Source organism: Gekko japonicus, unplaced genomic scaffold, assembly GCF_001447785.1.
Source record: "Gekko japonicus isolate JY-2015 unplaced genomic scaffold, Gekko_japonicus_V1.1 scaffold3039, whole genome shotgun sequence".
In the NCBI taxonomy this organism is placed as follows: Eukaryota; Metazoa; Chordata; class Lepidosauria; order Squamata; family Gekkonidae; genus Gekko; species Gekko japonicus.
The window spans coordinates 109613-131177 of NW_015167145.1; the positions used below are offsets into that span (position 1 = coordinate 109613).

General features: G+C 42.2%; 1 protein-coding gene across 1 annotated transcript in view; it reads left to right on the forward strand.

Moving 5' to 3' along the window:
• Window positions 1-21139, forward strand: part of LOC107112016 (sine oculis-binding protein homolog) — a gene marked incomplete at both ends in the record, with an annotated part of 129172 nt that extends 108033 nt beyond the window's left edge. Inside the window, one exon of the mRNA XM_015413074.1 lies at window positions 21044-21139. Within this exon, the coding sequence (XP_015268560.1) occupies window positions 21044-21139 (96 nt within the window). The remainder of the gene's footprint in view (window positions 1-21043) is intronic.
• Window positions 21140-21565: the final 426 nt, after the last annotated feature.

Here is a 21565-nt window from a genome sequence, read left to right on the forward strand (position 1 = left end):
TTTTGGGTGCATGCTTTCTAGCTCTACGAGATCGTTTTGGAAATGGGCTGATCAAGAACGTGCATCTTATTCCAGCAACCTTCTAGTCCTCAACGTCCTCTGCTTCCCCCTCCCCCCCATGGCAGCTATCCCGTTTCCGCCCAGCGGCGCCCGTTCCCCCCGCCTTGCATTTACTTGCAGCACCTGCTGGCAGAAGCTGCACACTGAGTGGAGCGAGGCCAAGTCGAGCTCTCGCATCAGGAGTTCCCCGCGGCACTCGCCCCCTCCCCGTGAGCACAGGCCGAGCTCAGCGCGGAGCTCGCGCGCTGCCTCCTTGGCGTGGCTGCGGTCCCGGCAACCCATGATATGACCCTCGCGTGTTGTCATAGCAGCTCCGCCACCGTAGCTCATCCGAGGCCGCTGTTAGTTCCGGTGATAATCACCGTCTTGCCTTCCATCGAAGCGGCAGACACGCTGCACGTAACCTTCCCCGCTGCCAACCAGAGGTGCCGGGCTATGAGAAGCAGCCCTGCACCCAGAGCTGCGGCCAGTACGACCGCTGTGGCGTCCGCGCTTCTATTCCAGGATAGGATGCCGAACATGCTGGGCTTGCTACGGGGTGGTGGCCTTGGACTCCTCCGGGCGAATTCCACCTCTCACGTATGATGTAGGAGTCCAAGGCTGCCACCCCGGGGCTCAGGGAGGCGAGGAAACATTTCTCGCACACACCGCCCCCCCACATTGCCGCTTGAGCATCATAAGGTCATTTTGGCTCCTCCAGCTCTTGTGAGGGGCTCTTTAAAAAGTTATGGCTGCTGGCGCTCTCAGCACCGGCTGCAAGCGCGGGGGGCGGTGCGCGTGAGAAACATTTCCTCGCCTCCCTGAGCCCCGGGATGGCGGCCTTGGACTCCTATGGGTCCACCTCTTGTATGATGTTCCGGCGAGAGGTGGTTTTGGCTCCTCCAGATCTTGTGAGGGGCTCTTGGGGTGGGTGGGTGCCAGTTTGGCAGCCGGCCGGCACGCTCGCCGGCCCTGGGCAGAACTCAGAAGGGCCTGGGGAAGCAGAGGAGGAGGTAGGCAGACTACTTACCTTCTCTTCATCCTCGTGGCACTGACCGAGGCCTGCTGGGAGCAGGGGGCGGGGCTTGGTCATGTGACCGCCCTGCCCTCTGGGCTGGGCATTCCCGGAGCTCAGCTCCAGAGCGCTCCGGCCCCATGAGACCCCTGGATTTAGCTTTAGTCAATCCTAGCTCCAAAAGACTTGTAGGGTAAAGCCCAATTGATCCAAGTTTGGCTAAAATTTTAGAGGACCAATCAGGATATGGAGTGGCAGCTAGTAAAGATGGAATTAGACCTGTAGGCTTCAAGTGCGTTCTCAACCAATAAAAAATCGAAGCTATCCAGATTTTCATTTCCATTTTTGTCACCTCACTCTCCTGCCTAAGAACAACATTCGCTATACATTTAGGTGCATTAAATAATGCTCTAATAAATTTGGATTGAACTTTTTCCAGGTCCTTAAAGTTATTATCACTTATTGTAAGTACTTGCGTACCATATGTGAGTTGGGTTAAGAACTTTGCGTCAAATAATTTCAAAGCCGCTAAAATTACACCTTGGCCCTCCTTTCTGAAAAATCTGATAGTAGCATTAACATTTCTCTCAGCAGAGCAGATTGCGGAGGCTATATGTGCTGAGGGACCGCCATTATAGCTGAAAATTATCCCTAGATACTTATATGTTTTAACTTGCTCTATAAATTGTCCATTTACTCTCCAAGTATCTTTCTTATATACCCTGTTAAAACGAATGATCTTAGTTTTGGTATAATTAATCATTAATAATTTCTTATTACACTTCTTACTAAAGATTCTTAGGGCCCGTTTAAGACCAACTCTGGTTTGGGACAGTAAGATAGCATCATCCGCATACATCAATATTGGAACCGCCTCTCCACCTGAAAAATTAGGGGCGTGAACGTCTACCCCATGCAGAGACTGAATAAGGGAATTAACATATATATTAAACAAGGAGGGGGCAAGTAAACAACCTTGTCTTACTCCCTTCTGAGAGGGAATAGATTTTGATAACATTTCTTTACCATTACATCTGATTTGTAGTTGCGTATTCTCATGAACCTTAATCATCAGATGCAGAAGTCTTTTATCTATGGTTGTGCAGTTCAATTTTGCCCAAAGTCTTCCCCGAGATACAGAATCAAAGGCCGCCTATGAAGGCAATCTCTCCCTGTTAGAGGAAAATCTTGGTAGAAAGCAGTCATAGGATTCGGTTTTATATGGTTTATCCAAAGGTACTTGAGGTTACCTGTTCAGTCCCACCCCCTGTCTGTTGATGCCTTTAAAAGAAGTGCTTCCTATAGGTCCTTTCTTTTGCCTGGCAAGACTTTTTTAGTTACTTTGATGTATCAAAGTAAGATTTTATAGGTATTGTAAGTCTGGGTGAGAGCGACTAAAAAAACTCATAAATAAAATAAATCTAGGCCCCGTTCACACGGAGAATTTGCCACACTAAAGATATGGATGATAGGCGGATTTTCTGGGCGCGATCACACCGCAACATCTGGGAAGCGTAGTCCTCCCGTGGCTTCCCACCGAAGATGCGAAGTAAAAAACTAGTACTTACAATGTACTTGTTTCTGGACAATGCGGGGCAACGGCGGGCATCTGATCGCATTTCCGCTGGAATTCCGTGGCATCTGGCACCCGCCCATGTCCCCTTGCAAACTGGATTTTTTTTAAAGTCCCCACAGGATGTGCGCAAACTTCGGTGAGACAAACAAAAAATCCCGTTTGCCACAGAAGAGGCGTGGCGTGATTGCCAGTGTGAATGCACCATGCTGCTTCTTTGCTGTGCTGCAGACTAGCCGTCTGATCGGCACCTAACGCCTAACCACAGGACCTCGACAGGATGTCTGATCAGGCTGCCGCGCGTTACTTTGTTCCGGGGCAAACAGCCACGCTCCCCCCCTGCGCATTTTCTGGCCCGTGTGACCGGGGCCTTACCTTAGTCCACTTCTATAACCAAAGATTTTTAAAGACCTATCAGCTGTTAGGGCTTCCCCAACATAAGGCAATATTTCTCAATCATTTGGAGATCACACCATGTTTGTGAACTTACTTTGCCTTTTACTTCCTCCTCCTCCAACCCAGCATCAACCATCTGCTCCACAGATGAGCATGAAGAGACCCCTTGAACACAATTATTTTCATATAGCTTGAATGCAAGGATCTGGGGGTTGGGGAATTATTCCAACACTGGCATTAGAAGAATCTAACATTTCCTAAATCCCCACACAGGTAAACATCAACACAAAGCAGAACTCTTCCCAAATCAAAATAAAACAATGGTGCAGCTGTCACTTCCACAAATCTAATGTGGATCAATTATATGTAACTGCTAGAGAACAACTTATCTACATCTGGTGATATAAGGAAAACTATTTGTTTTCTCATCTTTACCTAGGAATGTGTGCTTTTTTCTTATCCAGATGTTCTAACCCCTCTCTAGGGGACACCTGCCCTGCTGAAACTGCTGTCCTAGCAGCCTTTGCATGTAGAGCAGGGACAATATACAGCAGTATCTTCTGCGCATATACAGATGACTCAAGCAAGATTCTCCTCAGTTGCTACTTACTATGTGGAGCTGTCAATTGTGGATCACTGCCTTGTCGTGGCGAGGGGGCTTGTGTAGTTCAGTGAAGCTGTGGGCTATGCCGTGAAGGGCCACCCAAGACGGACAGGCCACAGCAGAGAACTCAGACCAAGCGTGATCCACCTGGAGAAGGTAATGGCAACCCACTTCAGTATGTTTGCCAAGAAAACCCCATGGACGGTATCAAAAGGCTAAAAGATATGACGCCGGAAGATGAGCCCCTCAGGTTGGAAGGTGTCCAATATGCTACTGAGGAAGAGCAGAGGGCAAGTACAAGTAATTCCAGAAAGAGTGAAGCGGCTGGGCCAAAGCCGAAAGGACGCTCAGTTGTGGATGTGTCTGATGGTGAAAGGAAAGTCCGATGCTGCAAAGAACAATACTACATAGGAACCTGGAATGTAAGATCTATGAATCAAGGCAAGCTTGACGTGGTCAAAAATGAAATGGCAAGACTGAACATCGATATCTTAGGAATCAGTGAACTAAAGTGGACAGGAATGGGCGAATTTAACTCAGAAGACCATTATATCTACTACTGTGGCCAAGAATCTCGTAGAAAAAATGGTGTGGCCTTTATAGTCAACAAGAGAGTACAAAAATCAGTATTGGGATACAATCTCAAAAATGACAGAATGATCTCGGTCCGATTCCAAGGCACACCATTCAACATCACAGTAATCCAAGTCTATGCCCCAACCACTGATGCAGAAGAGGCTGAAGTGGACCGGTTCTATGAAGACCTACAACACCTCCTAGAACTAACACCAAAAAATGATGTCCTCATCATCATAGGGGACTGGAATGCTAAAGTAGGAAGTCAAAAGGTAACTGGAATAACAGACAAGTTTGGCCTTGGAAAGCAAAATGAAGCAGGGCAAAGGTTAACAGAGTTTTGTCAAGAGAACACACTGGTCATAGCGAACACTCTTTTCCAACAACCTAAGAGGCGACTCTACACATGGACATCACCAGATGGGCAACACCGAAATCAGATTGACTATATAATTTGCAGTCAAAGATGGAGAAGCTCTATCCAGTCAGTAAAAACAAGACCTGGAGCTGACTGTGGTTCAGATCATGAGCTACTCATTGCAAAATTCAGACTTAAACTGAAGAAAATTGGGAAAACCACGAGGCCATTCAGGTTTGACCTAGATCGCATCCCTGATGAATATACAGTAGAGGTGAAGAATAGATTCAAGGGTCTGGATTTGATAGATAGAGTGCCTGAAGAACTATGGACGGAGGTTCGTGACATTGTACAGGAGGCAGCAATCACCACCATCCCAAAGAAAAAGAAATGCAAGAAAGCAAAGTGGCTTTCTGATGAGGCTTTACAAATAGCAGAGGAAAGAAGGAAAGCGAAAGGCAAAGGCGAAAAGGAAAGATTTACCCAACTGAACGCAGATTTCCAGAGAACAGCAAGGAGAGATAAGGAGGCCTTCCTGAATGAACAGTGCAAAGTAATAGAAGAAAACAATAGAATGGGAAGGACTAGAGATCTCTTCAAGAAAATTGGAGAAATCAAGGGAGCGTTCCATGCAAAGCTGGCCATGATAAAGGACAAAAACGGTAGGGACCTAACAGAAGCAGAAGAGATTAGGAAAAGATGGCAAGAATACACAGAAGAACTATACAAGAAAGACCTCGATGTCCTTGACAACCACGACGGTATAATCACTGACCTCGAGCCAGACATCCTGGAATGTGAAGTTAAATGGGCCTTAGAAAGCATTACTAACAACAAAGCTAGTGGAGGTGATGGTATCCCAGCTGAGCTATTCAAAGTCTTAGAAGAGGATGCTGTTAAAGTTCTGCACTCCATTTGCCAGCAAATTTGGAAAACGCAACAGTGGCCACAGGATTGGAAAAGATCAGTATACATTCCAATCCCAAAGAAGGGCAATGCCAAGGAATGTTCAAACTATCGCACAATTGCACTCATATCACACGCTAGCAAGGTCATGCTCAAGATCCTACAAGCTAGGCTTCAACAGTACGTGGATAGAGAACTACCAGAAGTACAAGCTGGGTTTCGAAGAGGTAGAGGAACGAGAGATCATATTGCCAACATTCGCTGGATTATGGAGAAAGCAAGAGAGTACCAGAAAAATATCTACTTCTGCTTCATTGACTATGCTAAAGCCTTTGACTGTGTGGATCACAACAAACTATGGCAGGTCCTTAAAGAGATGGGAGTACCAGACCACCTCACATGTCTCTTGAGAAACCTGTATAAGGGCCAAGAAGCGACAGTTAGAACCGGATACGGAACAACTGATTGGTTCAGCATAGGAAAAGGAGTACGACAAGGATGTATACTGTCACCTTGCTTATTTAATATATATGCAGAGTACATCATGCGAAATGCTGGCCTGGATGAATCACAAGCGGGAATTAAGATTGCTGGGGAAAAGATCAACAACCTCAGATATGCAGATGATACCACTCTAATGGCTGAAAGTGAAAAGGATCTAAAGAGCCTCTTGCTCAGAGTAAAAGAGGAGAGCGCAAAAGTGGGCTTGAAGCTCAACATCAAAAAAACTAAGATCATGGCATCCGGCCCCATCACTCCTTGGCAAATAGAAGGGGAAGTCGTGGAAGTAGTGACAGACTTCACGTTCCTGGGATCCCAGATCACCGCAGACTGTGACTGCAGCCATGAAATTAAAAGACGCCTGCTCCTTGGGAGGAAAGCGATGGCGAACCTAAACAGCATGATAAAAAGTAGAGACATCACCCTGCCAACAAAAGTCCGCATGGTCAAAGCAATGGTATTCCCAGTAGTCATGTATGGCTGTGAGAGTTGGACTATAAGGAAGGCCGAGCGCCGAAGAATAGATTCTTTTGAACTATGGTGCTGGAGAAGACTCTCAAGAGAGTCCCTTGGACTGCAAGAAGAACAAATCAGTCAATCCTCAAAGAAATCAATCCTGACTGTTCCCTGGAAGGCCAGATAATGAAACTGAAGGTCAAATACTTTGGCCACCAAATGAGAAGGGAGCACTCACTGGAGAAGACCCTGATGCTGGGAAAGATTGAAGGTCAAAGAAGACAGGGACGGCAAAGGATGAGATGGTTAGACAGTGTCATCGATGCAATGAACATGAAATTGAGCAAACTTCAGAGGATGGCGGAAGACCGGAAGGCCTGGAGGGAGCTGGTCCATGGGGTCGCAAAGAGTCGGACTCGACTGTGCGACTGAACAACAACAACAATGTGGAGCTACATGCGGAAATTCTCTGTTAGTGTACAATAGTGAAGGGTCAAAAACCCTGTTATTCTAGATGCAGCATCCAAATTTTTAGTGCAAAAAAACAAGTTGAAAAGAAGGGGTAAAATCAGAAATCTTCCTAGGTCCCCCCCCATAAAGAATAATGGTGTAAAATGAGCACAAGTCCATTTTTTAAAGAAGAAAACATTGCTAGTCACCCCTACTAGACAAATTACCTTATGGATCATTTTACCTACTCCTGGCAGTCTGACAACATTCCAGTGGTGAATACTCCAAATTCTTGATGGAAAAATGATGCCCTGAAGCAGGATCAGAATTCTTTAGTCTTGGGTCTGATTTTCCATTCTTTAAAAATAAGAGTGTAGTAGCACTTGCAGAGTGAAACTTCTCCCTGCATATTATTGAGTTACCTGAAATGCATCCCCCACAAGTCAGTGGACTCTCAAGGACAGCATGGGAGATGGCAGCATGGGGATCTGCAGTCGGAGGGTGAAATCAATGGAAATTTCCCCTGTTGTATAAGTGAAAATGCATCTTGCATGAACTGTAGAGGTCAGGCTACAGCCCCATTGAAAAATAAACACACACATTAAAAACCTCCTTCACTTTCTTCCTAGAAATGAACTACAATGTATTTGTAGAATTTGTGGTATAGGTGTTATAGAAAATACAGACGTGATATAGTTGCTTGCGGAGCACAAAACAGAAGTTTGGGAGGGGCTAACTGTGGCTCAGTGGAAGAGCCTCTGTTTTGCATGCAGAAGGTCCAAGGTCGGTTGATAAAAGGGAACATAGGCTGCGGCAAATAAAATGCAAGTCTGTGATCAGGCAGGCAAAAAGGGAATATAAGGAGCATATAGCAAAAAACACAGAGACCAACTACAAAACTTTCTTCAAATACATTAGAAGCAGGAAACCAGCCAGGGAGGCAGTGAGGCCCTGGGTGACCAAGGGGTAAAAGGAGTATTGAAGGAGGATAGGGAAATAGCGGAGAAGCTGAATGCGTTTTTTGCCTCTGTCTTCACTGTGGAAGATGAGAAGTGCTTGCCCACTCTGTAAACACTGATTTCAGGAGGGGTGTTGAAAGGCCTGAGTCCCCCTTGATTGAAGTGACGAGAGAGGAGGTCCTACGTCTGATAGACAACTTAGAAACTGATAGATCACCAGGCCCAGATGGCATACATCCAAGAGTTCTGAAAGAACTGAAATGTGAACTTGTAGATCTCCTGACAAAAATATGTAATCTTTCATTAAAATCTGGCTCCATTCCTGAGGACTGGGAGGTAGCTAATGTCACTCCCATCTTTAAAAAGGGTTCCAGAGGAGATCTGGGAACTTACAGGCCAGTCAGACTGATGTTGATACCGGGTAAGTTGGTGGAAACTGTTATTAAGGAAAGAATTAGTAGGCACATTGATGAACAAAACCTATTGAGGAAGCCTCAGCATGGGTTCTGTAAGGGAAGATCTTGTCTCACTAACCTGTTAGTGTTCTTTAAGCATATGGACAAGGGGGACCCAATAGATGTTGTTTACCTTCCTTCCAGGAAGCGTTTGATAAAGTTCCTCATTAAAGGCTCCTAAGTAAGCTCAATAGTCACGGGATAAAAGGACAAGTCCTTTTGTGGATCAAAAACTGGCTAATTAATAGGAAACAGAGAGTGAGTATAAATGGGCAATTTTCTCAGTGGAGGGTGGTAAGCAGTGGGGTACCACAGGGATCAGTACTCGGTCCAATGCTTTTTAACTTGTTTATTAATGATTTGGAGTTGGGAGTAAGCAGTGAAGTGGCTAAAATTTGCAGATGACACGAAGTTGTTCAGGGTGGTGAGAACCAGGGAGGATTGTGAGGCACTCCAAAGGGATCTGTTGATTTTTGTATTGCTCCCGTACTCCTTTTGGCATTTATGGCAACAGAATTTATATTTACAGTTCTTGAACCGTTTGCCTGAAAGTTAACACCCAGATATTTAAAGCAGGTAACTTGTTCAATGGGAATAGAGTTTAAGTGCCAAAGGAAAGTTTTGGGGGATCTTTTAGTGAAGGCCATTATTTTAGTTTTTGAGTAGTTAACCTCTAAGTTGTTATTCTGGCAATACTGGGCAAAAGAACTCATGGCTCTCCTGAGACCTATGGGTGTCCTCGTAGGACGGCATTGTCTGCATATAAGAGCACCCCTATGTGTCTGTTGCCTAGCTTTGGGGGATGAAACTCAGGCCTGTTTATATAGGTTATCACATCGTTGATATAAAGAGAAGTGGTGCCAAAAGGCAACCTTGTTTAACTCCTTTCTCAATTCTAATAGGATTTGTCAGGTGACCTTGGGGAAGTACCTAACCCTTATAAATGTGTTGTCATAAAGAGCCTGAATAAGAAATAGTAACCTTCTGTCGATGGCTGAAGCTCTTAATTTCTCCCATAAAATTATTCTAGAGATTTGAGTCAAAAGCTGACTTCAAGTCCAAAAAGGCAGCAAAAAGAGTCACATTTGAGTTGGAGGAGTATTTGGCAACCAGATGATCCAATATCATACACTGATCTAAGGTGGCATGCCCCTCTCTAAAGCTGGCCTGCTCATCTGCCAGACAAGAGTCGCTTTCCAGCCAATCCCTGAATTTTCATAAGAGGTGCCTTGCATAAAGTTTACTCACTATGGTTAGCAGACTAAATGGCCTGTAATTGTTTGGGTCTTCTTTATTACCTTTTTAACAAAATGGGCTAATAACTGCTACTCTCCAGTCCTCAGGGATTCTCCCTGTTTGGTCAGTTAATGTAAATAGGGATGCCAAAACTGGTACCCACCATTCTGCATTCTTTTTAATCAGCTCTGGGGGGGATTAAATCAAGATCTTACCAGGCTTCAGGGTGCCGATAAGCTGTTTCACCTCTGAGTGATCAACAGGGGGCCAGTTTGGAAGTTTGTCAATTTCCCTAGAATTGGAAGATCTTGTGATTATTTCTTTATACAAATTCCCAAAGTGGATCTCCCAGGTTCCAGGAGAGATAGTATTGCCCAAAATATTTACAGGCTTGTCCAAAAGGCCAGAGACCAGTCTCCAAAACCGTGCTGAGTTCTTTTCCTTTACTGTCTTACTAAGTTCCTCCCAGGACCGTCTAATATCTTCCTGTTTCTTCTTTTTGATAAGAGCCTTATACTGGGCTTTTAAGTGTTTTAAAGTTGTTAGAAATACTGCCTCTGGATTGTGTCTATATTTTGCATAGTTTGCGCTAAGAAGTTTCTTTGTATTTCTGAATTCTTTGTCAAACCATGGTTTATGAAAATTTGGCCTGGACCTTAGGTTGGAATTGGAGCCTTTCAGACCTTTTTGTAACTCCCTTAAAATTTGTTCATAGTTCTCCAGGCAAGACTCTATGTTGTCTGCTTTTACTAGACTTTGGGAGATAGTGTTAAGCAACTCAGAGTGGAGCGTCTCAGACAAGGCTCTTTCCACTGAGTCTTTCCATCTGGGACGATTGTGTATAATGCTTTCAGAGATCCCTGGACTGAGATAGCAGGATTTCACAGTGTGCAAATCTACCTTTTGCATGTCTATTTTTAATACAAGGGGCAGGTGATCACTTTCACAAAAAGGGGGAACTTCAAAACCTTTTATATATTGGACTGCCTCTTCTGAAACCATTATATAGTCTATAACACTCATTTTGTCCCCGGACCAGAATGTAAATTCTGCGGGATGATCGCTTGGGAAAGATCCTGTGGCGATTCCTTGTTTTATGTGTGTATGTGTCTCTTTAAAAGTTTGGTTGCATGGCTGTGATAGATAGACTAGAGTGGTTGAAAGAGGCAAGTGTGGTATGATTGGTGTTTGACAGAGAGGGGGAGGGGTTTTGGAAGTGAGAATGAGTGGATATGTCTGTATGTCAGTCAGAGGTGACAGTTACGGTTTGACAGTTAATAGGTTCAGTGAGTTCTGTGAGAGAAGCAGAGAGAAGCAGTTCTGTGTGGGGAATGATAGAGACAAGCAGTTAGTTCTGTATGTGAGGGAAGTGAGAAACGGAAGGAAGGCTGAGAGAATAGAAAAAATAAATGAAAGTAATTGAAGACAAAGTTTAGGAAGGCTGTATGTCCTGGAGAGAAACAGTGAACTTACATGACCTTGAGTTAAAGTGTTACAAAGTTACCTGAAAGATCCCTGTCAGTAAGGGAGCATATTGTGTGTGATACACCAAGTAATGGTTCATTTATTACAAATTACTAGATACCTTGTTCCACCCTTTTATTTATGAATTATTTCAATAAATCCTCTTTTATTCAAATATACCAGCTCTGAAAGAAATACTTCCTTAGGACCACATAGTTCCTCATAAGCCTTGAACTCAGACTACCTAACCAGCAAGAGCAGAAGTAAAAGTATAAAGGTTTGGAAAGCCTTAAATTTCCTGGTGGCAGCCGTTTATACCCAGTAGACTAAAATAAAGAACACTTTTAAAGGGAAACCAGTCCTCCAGAATAAGGAGGACGTCACAGATCCATTCAGTATAAAGAGATTAATTCTGTTTGTTACCTGACTTAACATAAGGCCTGCATAGTTGACTGTTGTGTCTTTTGAACACCTATTTAGAGGTATAACTGTACTTTGGGCCCTTAAGAAACAATAATTGCTTTTGTCATATAGACTGAGATCATCAGCTCCTATCTTTGCGTTGAAGTCGCCACCCATGATAATGTAAGCCATGGGATAGGCTGCCCTCAGGTCTTGTAAATAGGATTCCAGCCCAAGTATAGTTAACAATATTTTTTCATTGACCCCACCACATGGCAGATAAACATTTACAATTAAACAAAATAGATCCCGGCACTTAAGTAATAAGGCTTGCACAAAATGGTCATAATTAGGAAGGACCACTTCCGTTGTTTCCAACAAGGAACAGATCAAAATACAAAGCCCTCCTTTGGCTCTACCATGCACTGAGGCTTCTGCAGGTAAAGCAAATGTCTTGTAACCAGTTAATGACAGTTCCTCCATGCACCATGTTTCCTGCCCTAAAATTATATCAAATTTACGAAGGAATTCCATTGCACTAACCTCACTCATTCTACAGTGTCACCCTCTTAAGTTCCATGACAATAGTGATAAAACCTGTTTTTTGCGGGGCATACTATGAGAATTTTGCATAGTACCCTTATGTAGTCAGCCTAGTGATGAAATGATGTTAAAATCTCCTTCTGCGTCTAGGAAAACACATCCGTTCTTCTCCCCCATGTGGCGTGAGCAGGGATGAACCTTTGTTTTTAGAGTTTCGGTGGGCCCTGATGAGGCAGAGAATCCTCTGAAGTTAGGTTCCAGATGATTTCTGGATGCTTTCCCCTCAGACCCAGTGTTCTTGCCATCTGTTACTTTTGAAGTTGGTATTGGCTCAGCCAGGCCATCCTTTGTCATAGAGTTCTATTCAACAGGAGGAAAGAGATTGGCCTCTGTGTCCCGAGTCTGTTGATGAATCTTTGTTCTCAGTAGCCTCATTCTTAGGTCCTTCAATCTATCGGTAATCCTTACTTGTTCCTCCTGAGAGAGGCCATCAAAGGAGTGCAGCAGGTCAGTTTCCAGTGAGTTGTCAAGTATGGGACAGTCTATTATTTTCGATGAGCAGGTTGTCATCTCGTCCACTGTAATCAGCTTGTTTACCTCATCCAGGATGGTTGGGTCTTGTTGATCCGTGTCCATCTGCTCATCTGAAAGCTTCACAACCTCCTTCTTTGCTGCTGGCAACTGCCACTTAGGAATAAGGGGAGTCACTTCAATGTTACGAAAGACCCTTGAAGGGCAAATCCCCTTCAGCTTTAAACTAGCTTTTTGTTCTAAGATCATAGAAGGAAATATGGGGCTGCTGAAGGAGAGCATAACTCTTTGGAGTTAGTTGGTGGAGTTTAATACTTCCACCGAAATAAGATCCAGGTGGTGTCCTGTGCCTTTGCCTAGTAACCAAACGTTTAGTGTCCCAGCACAATAAATGACCTTTGTAAGGGTGGATTGTAAGGCATACTTTATGTGTTTGTAGGAATAGACAGTAGAGAGTCCTGGGTTTTAAGCCTATACCCTGTAGTGTGTAGAAATAAAAAGCAATAAAAATGTTTTTAAAAAAGATTTCAGTCTTAGGGCCAAACTAGTCATGACAGCATCCTCATGGCCGCCACAAGAACACCATCACCATTTTACAGTGGTTTTAAAATGCCACCAGCTGTCATGATTGAGCCCAAAGTCCTTGCAGGTTCCCCACCATATAATTGGGCCCATCCAAGCCAAAACCACACAACTCAGCTCAGCATGGCAGCTGGACTAGCACTGCACAAATGGGACAGTTTTTTTTCCCTGGTAAAGAGTGTTGGGGGAGGAAAGGAGGGAAAGCTGAAAAAAGAGAGCAAATAAAGGTAGGTCGGCTGGTGTTTGGGAAGGAGAGAAGGAAGCAGGAAAAAGGGATAGGATGCCAGGGAAGGGGAGGGGAAAATAAAATGTTCTCCACAAGTCCTTGCAGGTCCCCCACTTGTATCTACATATTTTAGAAAGAATATGCAAAATGGAGGAGTTTGCCAGTTGCCAATCTTAATTGATGTTACAAGAAGGACCAGCAGAACTAGTTTAATAGGGGTTAAAATGATCCATGCAGATTTTCTGCTCATTTTTTTCATCACCATCTATGTATTTTTTTCTCCCAAAGGATGCTCCAAGACCTTGGAGCAAAAAGCATAGATTTCACAGTGAAAACTGAAGAACTGTTGTATTTTGTAACTGTAAACAGACTGAATGAAACAACAGCTAACAAACGTTATGTGAAATTCCATGATATAATCTCAGTGGGATGCTAATTTTGAAACCTAATAATATCTGCTCAGTGAGAAACATTGTTAAACTTTTCAGAGTTGATTATAGTAGCAGAAACGTCTATCTAACACACAAACATTATGTGCCTGAATATACTTGGTTTAAAAGGACATTACATAGGAATCTGATTGCATTTTAAAATCATTCACATTATATAGATCGTTTATAGAAAAATATACCGTGTGCGTAAAATGAGTAAGCATAGTATTTTTACCCAGTTTTCTGTGGGCTTGTTTGAATCCCCCCTCATATTTTAGAAACCCAGCAACTTTTAGAGTAGGAAAGGAGATCACATGATATTGTTGTAGAGGATGGCTGTCTTGGCCCATCAGATCATTAATTAAAAACACTTGCAATGTGAGAGGAAATATTAAATAATGTCAATGTATAACAAAAATTAGGAAAAAATCAGATTATTCAACAGATAGAAAGGGCAAGAAATATAAAGAGAAACACAGAACAAATATAAGTATTAGCCAGCTTCGGCAAAAATGTTGTGGAGGAAAATGCAACTAGATTATTGCTAGATAAAACTCTTACAGAACTGAAAAATTCAAACCAGATGCTGTTCAAAAAACAAAATGTAATAGTAAATGTATTGCGAAATGTATTACTTAAGGGGAATAGTGTCCCAGGAATTATTTTTATTTTCCAACTCTTAGTGGTACAGGTAGAAACTACTGGAAGATTGGTGAACTGTAGGATCCAAATGAGTGGGGGGGGGAGAGAGAGGGGAAGCAATCTATTTTATAACAACCTGGGAATTCAGAGTGCTAATTAATGGCCATTGTTACTGGTAAATTAGCCACTGTTAAACCTATTTGGATACAGCAGGCCAACCTGGTCAGTAAAAACAGAATATGCATGGCGTTGCCCCAATACAGCTACAATCCATATGCAGCTATCTGCTGAATAATTTTAAAATATTTTTAAAGGCACATGTCATTTTTGACACCCTTAAATAATTATACTGAATTTATTTCTAGTAAAATCAATCTAGGATTATAAAGTTTCACAATTTAAGTAGGTAAAAGGAAACAAGTTGAAGAAACTTGTTAAATGGTGAAGAATATTAAAGTTTTAGAGTATATTTCTGTATACACTTGCCTGAGACTTGCATTGAACACACACACGCATGTAGGATGGTTCTGCACAGCTTTCAATATCTGCACTAACAATAACATAGATCATAGCCACACACATACATTTTAAGCTATGTCTTTTTATTCAGCTTTTGTTTTATTAGTTCGACAGTGTACAGGATTCTGCCCCCACGCCTGTCTAGGAATGAGGGAAAAACTCCTATATGTTTACAATACATTAACAACAATACCCAGCTCTAGCACCTCCTCAGAGATGCACTCTTAAGGCTCAATGTTAGCGTGCAGCCAGCTAGGCACAAGGAGTTTAGCCTTGGAGTCCAGTTACCCATCAAGCAGACAGTATTTATAAACAGAATAAAGTTTATTCAGTACAGGCTTGCAAAGTACAGGCTAGGAGAATTCTGAAATAAGAAAGGCTAAGCAATGTTTTGCCTAACTACACAATAAGAAGCATATTTACCAATATCAAGTAGGGTCCAAGAGTCAGTATTGTCCATTGGGATAGTCCAAGTATCTTGAGAAACAAGAGTTTCATCTTAGCAAGCATGCAGCCATGTGCTCAGCTCCAAAGCAACTCTTTGTCTCTCCCAAAAAGCACATGACAGAGACAAAGCATTTCAGGGATAAGTCCACAGAACAGTAGATAACAGGAACAGAAGCGAGAGAGAACATGTGCTCTCCCTTCCAATGGTCAGACAATTAAAACCCCCAATCTCATTATGATCAGCCATGGCCATTAGCCAATCATCAGTAGACAGGGAGGTCCCAACTTTTGGGTTGTCTTGGTAATGGGTGGGGATAGGCTAGGTCTGGGGAACACCCTCTGCAGTCAATGATCCCCAGAGTCCAACCCACCCTTGGGCCTACGTGCGTTTCTGACATGCTTCGGCAGGGCCATTTGGTTTATGGCATGGCAATTGACCAAATGGTCAGCCATCTGGCTTACATAGGAAATCAAACCAACAGGGGGTCAGCAAGATACATTCCAAGGGGGAAACATGAAAGCCTATAGAAATCAAAGGGAAACATGAAGCCCATAGAAATTAATATTTCTATACAGACAGTTTGATTGACTGGGCTGCTCTTTCCACTGTTACAGTCCAAGCCACTTTTCAAATTTAAGGGCTTAGATCTGTGCACAGAAGTGGTTCCATTCATGAAAGCCATGTGGATGTAGACATGAAACACGCTTTCATCGCTGTGCAATTCAAAACCAGGAACAATTGAATTAGCTTTTCATGTGAATGGCATACTTTCCAGCATTTCACAAATTAAAATGGGATCTCTGAAGCAACTAGGAAAAAGAGGCCCAGTGGGTTCATGAGTACAACCAACCATGAAAATCCAGCCAGTTTAGGCCATTTCTGACAGTCTGGATTTACACTCTGGATGTGTGTGTGTGTGTGTGTGTGTGATTTTTAAAGTCCTGGTTTAGAATTCATGTGCAGACTGTAGATGCCTGAAAGTCTTGTAGCTCCTACTGCATCTGAAACACCCCAGGGCTAGCCATCTATCATAACTTTTTGCCTCTCCTGTAGACTACATAGATTTGCATCAGGAAAAGCACTAAAAACTCATAGGCCTTTAGGTTGGTATACTCTTGATGATGTCATTCTTATTCAGAACTGAGCCAGTTTAGGACTGATTCAGAACTGAACCAGTTTTGAACCAATCCATTAAGGAAAAAAGATTAATCTGGTTTTTACAGATAAAGGCTGAATTGTACACGGGGTATGAATTTTTATGTCACTTTAGGACAGTTGATCTGGCTCTGCATACTTGCTACTGGTGCCATTGGCTAGCAAGAATTGCCAGCCAGTGCCATGATAAACCAATTTCCTTCTTATGGAAATTAGAATCTTTCAGTTCCATTTCAGTGTGTCTTTATAAGAAATAACCTCTATCAAGGGCATAGACTTCCTCACTCTTGTTAAGCAGAATCCTCAGAGCATGAAGAGGTCTTTAGGTTTAGACGTTTAAATATTCAAATATGCGGTTAGTTTTTACTTGCTGTGTAATTATTAGGTGTTGTGATTTCCTTACGTGAATTTAAATGTGTGTTTTTTTCGTTTCAAGTGTGTGCTTGTACCTTGCTTGTAGATTCCTTGTGATTAACTGGAAGTCTAGTCCTAGGCAGGTATATTTGAAAGCAAGTCCCAATGAAATGTTATTGTCAAAACAGTGTTTAATAGTCTTTTACAAATGATAGGCTGCGGTGGCTCAGAGGTTAAGACACTGAGCTGCAGACCGGAAGGTCTGTAGTTTGGCAGTTTGAGACCTGAGTGCCACATGATGGAGTGAACTCCTGTCTCTGGCCCCAGCTCCTGCCAATTTAGCAGTTTGAAAGTAAGAAATTGCAAGTAGATAAATAGGTACTGCTTCGGTTGGGAAGGTAACAGCGTTCTGTGCGCTTCAGCATTTAGTCATGCCGGCCACATGACCATGGAGAAGTCTTCGGACAGCGCTGGTTCTTCAGCTTGGAAACAGAGATGAGCACCGCCCCCTAGAGTCGGATTCGACTAGCTTTTGAGCAAGGAAAACCTTGACCTTTACTAAATAATAACAGACTTTATTTTGTTGACAATTTGTTGCAGGATTTACAAGTAATTGATTTTTAGACTACTTCAAAACTATTTTCTTAGCTATTGAAATAGTGATGAACTGGTACCCCATGGAAAAACAAAATACTGTGAATTGTCTAGAGGCAAAAGACCACATCCATTATGGTCAGGTGATCAAGCCTTATTTGGTTGATAAGTAAATGGCATCATTCACTCCATCTATCCAGAAATCACTATCTAAATATGGCTAAAAAGTCAAAATACTGTGCACAGGGCAAGCAACAACTGGCTGGGGGTAGGAGAAAAACTGCTGGAAGAGTTAAGAGACCCCTCCTCCAGCAGGATTCTTTTCCATAGGACTGCAGCCTTCACCATGCCCTTTGTTTAAACAACAACAACAACAACAACTGGGGGCAAAATACTGAAATGTGTGCCATTTAATGGCACATTTAGTTTGGTCCTAAATATACTTGTGTTCGAGGTGTACATTATTAGGCTTCAGAGTGCTCTTTTGTTTTAGCTCTGTTTCTAACAAAATAAATACCTTGATATTATTAATGATGCATTTAAGGACTCAAAAACAATTGTGGCCACATTCAGGCATCACAATAAACCACAATTAAGCTGTAGCTGTAACATGAACACAGCGATTGTAGCACAACTGTGCTACCAGGCTCCCTTTGATCCTCCCATTTCCTCTCAGTTCTGTCAGGAGTTTCTGGTGTCATGAATCACAAATATTGAATTTACAACTTTATGCTTAACTTAGAAGATATTAAATATTGTGTAGTTGGTATCTGAACCATAGTGATCCCCCCCATCCCAGACAGAAACTTTTTAGAATTTGGCCTTATTGCTGAACAGACAGATGAAATTGCTGGTAGCAGAGTTACACAATCATACATGAAGGAGATGGGGGTGATTTTGCACAATTCCTCCTCCTTACTACAGCCCTCCCATATTTTTTGTTTACAAGGGTCCTCCATTTCTCATCCTTCTGTGTTCTGGTTCCTGCAAATGTAGATGGATGTGAAAAGTATCAACCAAACTGCACACTATGAGCTGTGATTCTTCCTCCTACTACCCATGTTTAGACTTTTTAAAAAGTTTCCTGTTGTTGATGACCAGCAGAGTGAGGGACTGCTTAATGTTTTCATGCTATTTGCCCCCTAAAAATTGCCTCCCACACCTACTTTCCATGCCTTCTATCCAAAGATCCACGATCTCCCATCATTTCCTACCAAAGACACTAATAATTCCATAAAACAATAAAAGAATGCTAGAATCAAGTCTTAAACTATCTGATCCTCAGTCAGCCTGCAGAGCATAGAGCAGGCAAGAAGAATTGAGTACAAAGTCTCATTTGGGAATTTTAGAATTTGAGGGAACAAGACGTCTGCAACCTGAAGCTGTCCATGGTGCTGTGGATCCTGCCTCTGATTTGTTTCCATTCTTTGCTTTCTGACTGTCTTATCAGTGCATGGCTTCGTGTCAGATGTTTGTCAGGTGGATTGTTCTTGCTAAATTTCTCCAGGTTACTTGTTGAGTGAGCTCATTGCAACAACCCTACAGTTTCCAATGAACTCAGAATGTACATAAGCAACTCCCAACTTCTATCAGTATGGCTGCTTTTCTCTCTCTCCAGACAATAGTGGGACCTACTGGACATCTACAGTTTGATATATTATTTTTTAAAAAGGAACCGTAGAATCCTGTGATGCCACTCTAGGCTAGGAAACTTCATAATAGAATGTTACATTAACATAGCCATTAAGAATGCTGAATGAGTCAAAAGTCACAAAACATAAAAGACAGGGTCTGTTTGAAGTAAGAATGTATTTTGTATATTATTAAATCAAGACCTGAAACAGTCTTAATGGTACTGGTGGGATTATTTCCACTGACTTCAATGGAGTGTTAGTAAAAGGCCTGAAAACTTGTTCTTTTTGAACCCACCAAATATTTGCCTAAGGGCTGGGCAATGTTTATGTTGCCTGCCTAGGACTGCTAAAGGAATTGTATTGTTGAGCGATACATGGCCTACATACTTTTGCCGATCGTTAGTGCCCTGAACACTACCACAGACTTCCCAGTAGAAGAAGAAGAAGAAGAGAAGAGATTGGATTTATACCCCGCCCTCCACTTGGAGTCTCAGAGCGGCTTACAAACTCCTTTCCCTTCCCCTCCCCACAACAGACACCCTGTGAGGTGGGTGGGGCTGAGAGAACTCTGACACAAACTGCTCTTTTTCAAGGACAGCTGTGCCAGAGCTTGTGACTGACCCAAGGTCACATCAGCAGGTACAAGTGGAGGAGTGGGGAATCAAACCCGGGTCTCCCAGATTAGAGTCCGCGCACTTAACCACTACACCAAACTGGCTCTGTTACCTTCACAAGTAGGGACAAACAGCTTTTCTCCTATGAATGACAACACTAACAAAAATTAAAAGCTCTGATATGTGACACTTAATTTACAGTTCACACTACATTAAGAAGGGCTTAATGTCTGTCATGGATTCATAGATATGTGTTAAAAAAAATCCCACACACTCTCTTGATCAATATATCACACCAGGTAATTCTGTTTCATTTTTAGAGCAGACACAGATTTAATCATGAGCAGAAGACAGAGCTACCTGCTGCTTGCTGTACGGCTCCCCCCTCCACCTCCTATTCCAAGTTCATTGGGTCTTATTTAAATAAGCTGGCCTGAAGCCAGAAGCTCATCATTTTAATGCAGTGTAAAATAGAATATGCATAATTATATGCAAGCCATATGTGAGGGAGACAGCTCAGCTGTGAATTTCAGGAGGCCGGGAGAGAGGGAGAGTGAACAGTCAGGGATTAGATGAGATGAGAGTAGAACAGAGTGCAAGTGTCATCCAAATGAACGGTGTAATGAGCAGGCTGCTGACACTCCTCCTTTCTCCTACCTCTCTTGCTTAGCTTTAACTCTAAACCAGAATATTGTTGTCAATTAGGAGAAAAATCCTGCATGCATGCCATATAGCTGCTAATGGATTGCATTAATGTCTCCATTTAAACTAAAGATTCCTTAATTAATAGTGTAGATCAAAATAACCCACAACTTTTAATGCATCCTCTATCCTCTTAAATTAAATATTTTTATCATATTTGATTGCCTTCATTTAATGCCCGCTCTTTTCAAATCTTTACTTAAAGAATAAGGGGGAAATCCACTTAATAGCATCAATGCGTAAATTACAACTGACCAGTTTTAAAGGGAATTATTTGATTTTTAAAAAATGAAAGTGGAAGCATATTACTGGTTGAGCATTGTTTTAAGGTTAAAGAAGTGTAGTGAATATGTAATGTAATACTTAAAATGCAACAAAGTAAATAGAAACTCCCAAACACTCAAAATAGTAAGAGGAAATGCTTCATTCGGGGGCTTGTCTCTTTGTTGTTTCAAACTCTTACACCAAAATATATTTGCATGTTCTTTCTTAATGGTGTAAAGAGCATTCCAAGTTCAAATATCTAAAAGGTGTACTGCGTATTTAAGCAAACTTCTTATTATTGTTGTGTTTGGGGATTCCCGTTTGTTTTAATGATCTGAGCTGTTATGCATTTAGCTTATTTTTTTCCTTCCATTATTTGTAAGTCCCTAAATAGGCCATTATATTTCCCTTCAGGCTAGAGATGAAGATGGACATGCTGAAAATTTTCCCCAGCAGCACTATGCTAAGGAAACTCCAAGACTTGCCTTCAAGAATAACTGCGAACTACTTGTAAGAATAACATACTTACAACAAGTCTAGATTGTTACTTTAGCACAGTGAAAATAGTTTTTGAAAAGCTTTTGTTCGTTATTACATAACATTATGAAATATTACAGCTTTAAAAAAAACCTGTACCAATTGCTAATGCTGACTCTGATATAATTGAAGAACTTTGACATCTCAATTTGCTTGCAAATCTTTTATAATTCATTATAGAACTGGAATGGCCTTGCAATAGCATTTTGTAATAAAACATCCCATTGGAAGGTATTCAAAGAGTGGCTAGTAAGGCTCTCATAAGGAAAAGGAAACAGAAAGGGAGTAACATTACTTAAAAGACATTTCCCCTTCCCCTGCTCTCCTTTTTTTATATTTTAGTGACTTCATTGTTTTCAGAAAACATTTTTTTTAAACTCAGAAGCTCTGACACGCAGT